Source organism: Nannobrachium achirus, assembly GCF_963921795.1.
Source record: "Nannobrachium achirus genome assembly, chromosome: 13".
In the NCBI taxonomy this organism is placed as follows: Eukaryota; Metazoa; Chordata; class Actinopteri; order Myctophiformes; family Myctophidae; genus Nannobrachium; species Nannobrachium achirus.
In genome coordinates, this window is record NC_137833.1 from 46521184 (window position 1) to 46532047 (window position 10864).

A 10864-nucleotide genomic window follows, 5' to 3' on the forward strand; every position below is an offset into this window, starting at 1 on the left:
TCGTACAGGCATCAACCAGAAACCTGAGAAAGCACACACATGAAAGGAAATTTGCCAAGAAATACAACTTTTTAACAGGAACATTAACAGACATAATTTTCTGCCTTTTTAAATAAGCTGTCTCCACTTACCTAGGTATGTCCCCATGTGTTCAGTATTATACTGAGGTAGGCTCTCTAGTGGTACTCTGAAAACCTTCAAAAATACATTAAAACAGAATTTTAGACAAAGACAACTGGACAAATTATAATCAATCACATTGATTGAATGCGCAATTTGTGCATTTTAGACTCTCAAGTCCAATCAAACATGTGATCTTTAATTGCAACCGCAGATTAGTATGTGAACGGTCACAGCTTGTCCGTATGTATGTATCTCTGTCACGCCTGACACTGTAATTCTAAGGGTTTGCCGCTCTGACATCACGCTCTGGCGAACGGAAGACGCTGATGTTTGACGGAGGAGCGGCGAGACGAACACTTGGAGACATTGAACTTGAATGAGTACCTTTTAAGTTTGTGTAGTCTAGGTGGTTCTCACTGGCCTTTGTTTATCACTATAGTACGTTTTCTGTTTTGTGGCGCACTTTATTTTGATTAGGTCCCTAGTAGTCTTTACTTTGTAGGAAGTGTAGGGTACAGTGTCAGACCAGGGAAGGGAGGAGGGGGGAGGAGGAGTGGGGTCAATGGATGTTCAAGCGGGTGGGGGGGATGGGGGAGGAGGAGGGGGGTGGCAGACAGTACAGAAGGGAAAGAACAAGAGAACAGCACAGAGGGAGGGAGATGAAAGTGAGGAGGAAATACCGGAGAAGCAAAGGAGAACTAGCCCCAGTACCAGTAGCCAGGTGGAGGAGTTTGTAGTGCTGTACAGAGTCAAGGGAGCTAAACCAGGAGAACCTGGGTTTAGGGCAGTTAGCCCACTCCTCATCGACTCTAGCTTACGGAGCCAGATAGGAGGGGGTTTTTCGGCCAAAGTACTACACAATGGGGTACTCAAAGTTATCTGTGTGAACACCAAGCAATTCAAGGACGCAAAGAAGATAGGAAAAATTGTGAATAAGATAGAATTCTTAACTATAAAGCCAAGAGAGACCGGGGGCAGTAAGGGAGTAGTGTACGGAATGTTTTCCGGGCTCTCGGAGAAAGAGATATTGGAAAACATCAAAGGAGGGGAGGTAGGCAGTGTGAGGAGATTCAGGAGCCGGGAGGGAGACAGCAGGGATCCTCCGGTCCTGCTTGAATTTAAAGAGACCCAGCTGCCAAGTAGAGTGTTCCTTGGGGCTGTATCATATCAGGTAAGAGAGTATATAAGACCGCCACTACGTTGTTACAACTGCCAAAGGTACGGGCATATTGCGGACTCTTGTAGGGGCAAGAAAAAGTGTGCTAAGTGTGGGGGAGAGCATGGCATAAAAGAATGCAAGGCAGAGGTTCCAAAGTGTCCTAACTGTGGGGGTGGGCACAAGGCAGCATACTGGGGTTGTGAACACACGGCCAAGGCGCGGAAGGTGCAGGAAACAAAGGAGAGAGACAAGGTAACCTATGCAGAGGCAGCTCGGAGAGTGACAAGAGAGTGTGGGGAGGAGAAGGGGGGGAGAGTAACTGGAGGACAGCTGAGAAGTGAGCCTATCAACAGTAACAGGGGTCCGCATGCGGCCATGCCGCCGGACATGCTTATCATGAGTAAGGAGTCATTCTTGTCCTTTGTAGTGGAGGTGCTGGCAGCAGCAAAGAAGATATTTGCCAAAGAGACGTCTAATAACTCGGATATCATACAGGAGGTGGTGGTAGCAGCAGACAGGTTCCTTGGGGTGTAGCAGCAGCCAGAAAAGCTGCACCAGTACTTCTCAGAGGGACGAAAGAGAGAGCAGAGGCAGAGGGAGGATAACATTGGGGAAGAAGATACAGCCTATGATGTGGTTTCTGACTAGTGTAGCCATGTTTAGTGTACTCCAATGGAATGCACGTAGTTTAATAAGAAATGGACAGGAATTGAAGAAATTTGTGGATAGGCTTGAGAAAGAGCCAGAGGTAATATGTGTGCAGGAGACTTGGTTGCGGCCATGCTTGGATTTTATAATTCCAGGGTATGAGGGTGTGAGGTTGGACAGAGCGGAGGTAAGGGGAAGGGGGGTGGAGGAGGGCGACACAATGCATGGGGGCTGCGCTACCTTTATAAAGACTGGGCTTCAGTATAAAAGGGTGGGGATACAGGGGGAGCTGGAGTGTGTAGCTGTGGAGGTATGGGAAAACCCAAAACATAGGAGCAGTGGCAGCAGTAGTGGCATGGCAAGTGGAGCAGGAAATGACAATGTTAGTAAGAGTTTGACAGTGGTTAACTTTTATAACCCGTGTAAGCCTTTGATAATGTCAGAACTCAACGAAGTAATGGAGAAGTTAAGGGGCCCAGTAATATGGGCAGGAGACTTCAACACACATAACCCGCTGTGGGGAAGTAGCCAAAGAGATGGCAATGGGGGGGTAGTAGAGGACTGGGTGGACAAGCATGGGCTGGTTGTCATAAATGACGGGAGACCGACAAGACACGATGTAGCAAGGAACTCGTCTAGTCACTTGGATCTAACTATAGCCTCCCCCAGCCTAGCTCGTGCCGGGGAGTGGACAGTAGGGGAAAATAATTTGGGAAGTGACCACTACCCAGTACTGAGTGGGTTTGGGAGGGAGTTGAGAAGGGAAGAGGGAGAGACGGTTCCAAGGTATAACTTTAAGCAGGCCAAGTGGGAGGAGTTCAAGGAAAAGGCAAATACACTAGTGTTAGAGGTAGACAGTGACGGTTCAGTGGACCAGTGGAACAGCTCGTTGTGTGCTATGATCCATGATGCAGCCAGTAGTACAATCCAGCTGAAAAAAGAGCCCAAGGCCCGAAAGCGGGTGCCTTGGTGGAACAAAAAGTGCGATCAAGCAGTAAGAAACAGAAATAAGGCATTTAAAAAACTAAAGAAGTATCCTGTGATGGAAAACATAGTTGAGTACCAACGGTTAAGAGCAGTGGCAAGGAAAGTAATAAAAGGGGAAAAGAGGAACAGCTGGAGGGCATTCTGTGAGCAGATAGGCCCAGAGACACCACTAGGACAGTTATGGTCAGCGGTGCACAAAATGTCTGGGGTTTACAAAAAAAGGTCCATACCAGTGTTACAGAAGGGTGAGGTGGAGGCAGTATCTAATAAGGAGAAAGCAGACTTACTTGTTGACAGCTTCCAGGAGGTGCATAGTTCTGAGTGCATAGGAGAAGAGAGGTGTAGGAGGAGAGCAGAGATATTGTCAGCTAATGGGTGGAAATTGGAAAATAACACAGATAATGACAGTCCAACGAATATACAGTTCTCCAGGAAAGAGCTGAGAGATGCCATCAGGTCCGGTGGAAACACCTCCCCAGGGCGGGACAGGCTTTCCTATGAAATGTTTAAGCATCTTGATGATCAGGTGGAGGATGAGATCATATGTCTAATAAACACAGTGTGGGTTGAGGGGTGCTTACCAAAAGAGTGGAAGCACGCAGTAGTGGTCCCGATCTTGAAGCCAGGCAAGGAGGCGTCTGACCCAGGGTCATACAGGCCCATAGCGTTGACAGCAGTGCTGTGTAAAATCATGGAGAGAATGGTTACAAATAGATTAGTACACTTTTTGGAGACCAGAGGGCTATTTGTCAATGTCCAGAATGGTTTTAGGAATGGGCGGTCCACCATGGAGTCAATTGCAGTACTGGACCAGGACATAAAGAGGGCTTTTAGAAATAAAGAGGTTGTTGTTGGGGTATTCCTGGACATCGAGAAAGCGTACGATTCACTGTGGAAGGAGGGACTTCTAATTAAAATGTATGACCTAGGGGTTAGGGGAAGAATGCTTAATTGGGTGCAGGACTTCCTAAGGGACAGAACTATTCAGGTCCGGGTGGGAGGCACCAGATCAAAAGTAGTACGTATAGAGAACGGTACCCCGCAAGGGAGTGTAATTTCTCCTGTCCTAATTAATATAATGATTAACGATATCTTTGCTAAAATAGGAGGAGGGTTTGGCCTTTCCCTGTTCGCTGACGACGGGGCGATTTGGAAAAGGGGTCGGAATGTGGGGTTTATTTTAAAACAGACTCAGAAGGCATTACAGGCAGTAGAGGAGTGGGGCAACACGTGGGGATTTAAGATCTCAGCGGCCAAGTCCAAATATGTCATATTCGGCTTTAAAGGGAAGCAACCAGAGGTGGCATTGACACTATATGGGTCACCACTTGAAAAAGTCAAGGTGTTCAAGTTCCTGGGGGTCTGGTTTGAGGAGCGAATGACATGGGCAGTGCACGTAAGCAAAACAGTTGAAGTGTGGAAAAGTGATTAATGTCCTGAGAAGCCTGGCTGGGTGTGAGTGGGGCGCAGACAAGGACACGCTGCATTTAATTTATCAGGCCATGATTAGGGCGGCCCTAGACTATGGCAGTATGGTGTATGGGGCAGCAGCAAGAACTGTACTAAGTAGGCTGGACGTGATCCAAGCCAGGGCGCTGAGGCACTGTTGTGGGGCGTTCAGAACGTCACCCATACCAGCCCTACTGGTCGAAATGGGCGAAATGCCATTATGGATGAGACGTGTTAAACTGGGACAGTTTTGGTCAAAGGTATGTGGGAGCAGCCCTGCATTCCCAGCTAGATGTCTGTTGCTAGAGGAGGAGGGAGGGAAAAAATATGAACCATTTGTAGCAAGTGTAAACCAGTGGGCAGGGAGACTAGGACTTGGTCAAGTAGGCATAGCAGAACAAACAATGTGGCCTCCTACACCACCGTGGTTGGTACCCGAGGTTGAAGTGGAGCTCCGTTTCCTGCAGGAGGAAGATAAGAGTGAGGTGAGGGGGAGAGTTGAGGAGTACTTAAACGTAGCTAGGGCAAGTAAGGTAATAGTATACACAGACGGATCAAGGGATCCAGTGAGGAGGAGGGCAGGATTTGGCATCTATATAGAACAGCTGGGGGAAAAATACTGCATCCGACTATCAGACGAAAGCTCGGTGTTCACAGCAGAATTGATGGCGATCTTATGGGCACTAAGATGGGTGGAGCGGGAGAGGCCAAATGAAGTAGTAATATGCTCAGACTCTGCAGCAGCACTAGAGGCTTTGAGAAGGGGAAAAAGTAAGGCCCGGCCTGACATAGTTGTAGACATTCAAAATGTCATGGGAAGAATAGGAGACTGTGAGGTGACTCTGTGTTGGGTCCCGGGGCACGCTGGGGTGGAGGGGAATGAGAGGGTGGACCTCCTGGCGAAGGAGAGTTTAGATAGGGAAATAGATATTAATTTACCCCTGGGGAGGGTGGAACTGAGGGGTCTAATTAGAGAAGGGCTAATGAAAGAGTGGCAGACAGGCTGGGAGAGGGAGGAAAAGGGGAGACATTACCACAAGGTACAGCCAAAAGTGAATAAGGAGTGTAACTGTAGCGCCCCATCTCGCAGGGACGAAGTGAAGCTATGTAGACTCAGGCTAGGGCACAGTGGATTGAACGGGAGCCTGTTTATTATAGGGAAGCATGACACTGGTTTATGCCAGTGTGGGCAGTCAGAAACTGTGACTCATGTGTTCCTGGAGTGTAGGGAGTATCAGACTGAGAGACAGGGGCTTTTTACAAGCATGGCAGAAATAGGTGAGAACCACCAGAAGATTACAAAGGCAGTACTGCAGTTCCTGCATGACACTGGGCTGTATGGAAGAATATGAGTAATTAAACCACCAAACCAGTGGAGGGCAGTAATACGCCGAACGGCGTCCACACTGCCGGAAACGAAAAAGAAGAAGAAGATCACGCTCTGGCTTCACTGTGATGTCACACTAACAGAATCCCTTTTATGCCCATATATGGAGTTCCCTGTTCATCAATATTAAGCCCATATCTAACAGGACTTCATATGGGAATGCCCATATATGGAGGCCACATCGGCCACATACCACACTAACATAATCCATATATGGCCAAGACAGCCCATATCTGTGTGGCTGGTTCTACAGACAGGGATCTCAATGTATGGGCCTAAAAGGGTATGGTGTCAGATGTCATAGACATCATAGGACTTTAACATAACAAATAACTGAGTAAGCATGTTTGGGCTCTCACAGCATATCTCCATAATACAGTATGGATCTCCATATATGGGTACCATAGCCTGACTGCAAGCGTCAGACTCAAGGGGGTGGTGATGTGCGGACTGAAGTATCAGGCTATGGGTACCAGGGTTCTCCATATAGGGTTCTCCATATATGGGTAACTGGTCCGATATACATCACTGGCCAAGGGCGAGGTCGCATAGCTCAGTACTGTGGGTCCTCTCCATGATAGGAAGAAACCCAGCAGCACGTACTGGAGGTCCAGATTGTCAGATTTCTTAAAAACTCAACATGTTATCACATCAGTTGAGTAAAAAACAGTATGCTGTGATCATCGTTGTTCAACAACTAGTCTTATTACTCAGTGTGTAATGCAAACTAAACATTGAGTAAAGCAAGCATTGTGAGCTTGTAGATCTGCTATTTTCAAAAGATTATTATACAATAATTACTGAAAACTTGAAATGGGACATTCTGCATGAGTACTTTTTAAAACATTGAGTAGGCCTACTTTTACCACCACTGACAGTTGCTGGTCACTGTCAGCTAGGTGTGTTTAGTTTGTCCACATACACATTGAAGAATTTATTAGAAGATTGCAATAGAAACAAGTACAGTTTTGACAGTACAAATCACTGGTACTGGTACAAGGTCAACTAAAAGGAGATCCTAGAAAGCCGAGGCTTATTTCCACAGGAACCACTTTAAGTATCTCATATAACATTGAAAGACAGACGGATAGAAGTAGAACATAGTACTTTATCTAGACTAGGATAATATCAATTTCAAAACAACATACAACTCACCTTCTTGGTATATCTTGACACACATTTTAATCCAAAGTTCTGTGGGAAAATGTATTATTACTACTACTACTAATAATGGCTAAACAGTGTTGTCAAGTGTTGTTAATGTTGACGAACTTCTGCCAGTTGAAAAGTAACGTGCTATGCTAACCTGACTCTCCCCCACCAGATGGTGGCAGCAGTGCGTACCGGCCTGGTATATATTCCGTATATAAACAAACATCGCGGTAACTGCACCGAGAACACAACAACAGGAGATCTACAAACTCTCAAAGCGGTGCAGGTGCGCGCGTTGTGAGCTTGTAGGTCTGCTAACTCCGCTCTCGTTCTCTCTCTCCGCACGCGACGGGGGCGGTTCCCGATCTGACCAATCACAGCGGGTCTTTGCTGTCAAATGAACCAATCAGACGACGGGTACGTTTCCAGCAGATAATATGAACCTGTCATCTCTGGCCTTTCGTCTGTCTATCTCTTTGACAACTGCGAACTGGACGTTCATTTTTTCAAGCAGAGTTAACAGTTGATTAGACTACCTTTCACCACTCCTCCTACTACCACTACTACTCTTACTACTACTCCTACTACTACTACTCCTACTACAACTACTACCACTACTACTACTACCAGTAAGACTCCCTAATCGGAAGTTCGAGTTCAACAACAACGACACCTGAGACCACGGAGATGGTATGTTAACCGTTCATTATTATAATATGTACTGTAAACGTGTAATTATGTTGTTTTTAGCGCACGTTGTTGTTTAGACAGACGGTTTGTTTAGGCCCTATCTGGTATTAGACTAATTTGAAACTTAGTTAGCATACGGTATGCTAGCAAAGACGTTATAAACGTTGTTTGATAGACGGTTTCGTTTGTTTTGGCCTTCATTTGAAACGGCGGCTCATTTGAAACGTTAGCATGAGGTCGTTTTCGTTCGATGTCGTTTAGATTAATGTCGGTTTACTTCTGTAGAGTGAGGTTCAAACGGGGCTAACTGACTGACTCTCATGTTTACAAACGGCCATTTACGACCGAACGAGGATGTTATCTTTTTCATGTCAACGACCCCCAGATTATTATTAGGCTATGTATTTGGCTATGGACCCCCTATCAAAACATATGTTGTTTTTTTGTTTTGTTTTAAGATTTGTGTTAAAATTCAACATTTTTTTCAAGCTGTCTTGAAAATAGCAGATCTACATGCTCACAATGCCTATAGCAGCATAATGAGTCATGACACATAGTGAGTTTGTACATCAGTTATGTATTAACTGATTTTGTTTGGCCTACTATATTGTGCTGGGGACCCCTTCAAGGACCCCTACAGTTCTAACCAATGGACCTGTAAACGTTTAGAGTAGAGGATTTTACTGTGCAAATAACCAACTGTATAATGTTCTATCCATCTTCAACTGCTTATCTGGAGTCGGGTTGAGGGTGCAACAGTTCCACCAGAGAGTTCCAGACTCTTCCCTGGCACCATTAGCCACTTGTCATCCTGGGGGGGGGGGGGGGGGGGGGGGATATAATCTCCTCATCTGGTTCTGTCTTCTCCAGGGTCTATTCCAGTGGGACATGCCCAGAGCAGCACCGGGAACATCCATACTAGATGCCTGAACCTTTTCCACATGAAGGAGCTTATGGCTCCTGGCTAAGTTTCATTCATACATTCTTTCTAATCATTATTGTTAAAAACAAAAATGATGTCAGTCAGAGTCCTCTTAACTTTTTGTTTTTTTACCCTACTTGATACAGCTTCTCACAGAACAGAAGAATCAAAAATAGCAGATCTACAAGCTCGAAGAAGAATCTATCTATCTATCTATCTATCTACATTTGAATCCTGAAAAGTATCACTTTTGGACATTGATTTAGTACTTGAACTCAATTTACTAATGTCTCCATTTCCTCCCATAGGATGCTGCCAGCTTCACCTGGACGTCTGCCCTGATCCAGGACCCCAACAACCCATCAAACACCAGGGTGGTCCTGAAGAGGGTTTGGACCCAGCGCCGTCAGGAGACTCAGGACGACTGGACGTGTACCCTGGTCGATGACCCCCGGAATCCCAGGGTGCCAGAGAAGGATGCCTCAGCAGGAGCAGCAGCCAAGCAACAGGTGAGTTGGTTTCCGTGTCTGACCGACAGTTCAGACACGGAAACTGACTCTCCTCTTTCTTCTCCCCCACAGGTCACCACCAGGAAGAGAGTTGCCGTGGCCAAGAAGAAGCATGCACCCATGACTGGCTGGTTGAAGTAAGGCTTGTTCTCATGGTTTTGTTAACTTGACCACATGTTTAAGAATCATGTTTAGATGGTATTTAGCATGTTGTATAGACAGATGCTAGATTAATTGGTTACCTGAGGCACTACACTGTTCTCTCTGTGCTAGTCTGGGATCACTTCACTTTTCGTGGTTTTTGTGGTTTCCGCCTAGACCGGATCAACATTCACCAGGCTTTCCCTCAGAAAGCCTGGTGGGCGAGGTTACTCTGTGCTGTATTTATGTGACTATTTACCTTGTTGTTTATTGACTGGAGTTCATAACCCTAACCCTCTGCTTATTGTCATCTCTCTCTTTTTGCAGGGGTATGCAAGGCTTCCTCCAGCAGAAGTACGTGTCTCAGACCACAGGCGCCAATCGTAGGCCAACAATGAGAACCTGCAAGGGAGACTCCTGCCAGGGAGAATGCCACCAAGGTGTTGCCTGCAGAGGACAGAGGTCACCGCCACCCAAACACCACCTGCTGACCTACGTCGCCAACAGTAGGACGTGCCTACTCATCGATGACCCCAACAACAGCAGGATGGCCCAGAGGAGGAAGGTGAGGCAAAACGTTCATATAGAATAAGTGACATGGTTACTGGTTACATTGTACACAAATTATGTACTCAAACTCTAAATGAAATTGCGAAATTTGCTTTTTTTTATTTTAATTTCTTTAATGAGAGAGCTTACCAACCTATACGAGCACCAAACAAAGCTTAATTTTAGGGCTAATGCTACAATATGTACATATTGGTAAGCTTGATGAAATTAAAATAAATATATACAAGGATAACAATATTGTAATTAAATGTTTTGTTGTAGTTGTGAATTGCATTGTTTGAATATATAATGTATGTAACTATTAACTGCCTTAGTTATGGCGAGACATAACTTACTCTATGTATGATTTACTCGTGTGGCAAGATATTTACGCATTGTAGTCGGGAAAGAGCTGGACATTGATACTAAAACACCTGTGTTTCTCCTCCATCCACAGGGACCATCTGCTGCCGTCGCCTCCAAGAGACCACCTGGACCCTGCCAACGACTGAGGTTGTTGAGAGCCCAGATGCTCGCCAGGATCTCCAATCCCTACTCACGTTTACTTGAGTAGAGTACTCAAGTACATTTTTGGAGTGTGTTTTGTTTATTTATTTTTTTCTCCCCTTCCAAGCACTTGACTTCACTGCAGTTATTAGTTCTTATTGGACACCACTACGAGATGGGTCCTAGTTATTCCTTTGGTATTTTGGTTATTAGTTCTTATTGGACACCACTACGAGATGGGTCTTAGTTTTTCCTTTGATTCATTAAATAAATTGTAGTCATGTTATTTTGGTTATTAGTTCTTATTGGACACCACTACGAGATGGGTCTTAGTTTTTCTTTTGATTTATCAAATAAATTGTATAGTCATGTTATTTTGTACAGAAAGTATATTTTCATGATCCTTTGTTTTTGCACATTGATTTTTATTGCATATTTGGTTTGAAGAGTTCTGTAAATACTGGTGTTATATTGTACATTGACAATGGTTTAATCTTTTATTTCTCACTTGTTTTTTAATTATCTTGTTTTATACATCAAATGTTTTCTTATACAGTTTAAGTTGTGCTTGTGTAATAAATAATGCATTTTATTTGATAATCATATATCAAGCTTCATCTCGTTCTTTTCTTCTTTGACAT

General features: G+C 45.0%; 1 protein-coding gene across 1 annotated transcript; it reads left to right on the plus strand.

Annotated features, from left to right (window-relative positions):
* Positions 1-4770: 4770 nt before the first annotated feature.
* On the plus strand, positions 4771-10334 carry LOC308297376 (uncharacterized protein; the record flags this gene model as incomplete). Its single annotated transcript, XM_080740788.1, has 4 exons — positions 4771-4851; positions 8826-9163; positions 9495-9732; positions 10174-10334. 4 exons carry the CDS (start codon positions 4771-4773, stop codon positions 10288-10290), a joined length of 774 nt encoding a protein of 257 aa, XP_080596914.1. The 3' UTR covers positions 10291-10334.
* Positions 10335-10864: the final 530 nt, after the last annotated feature.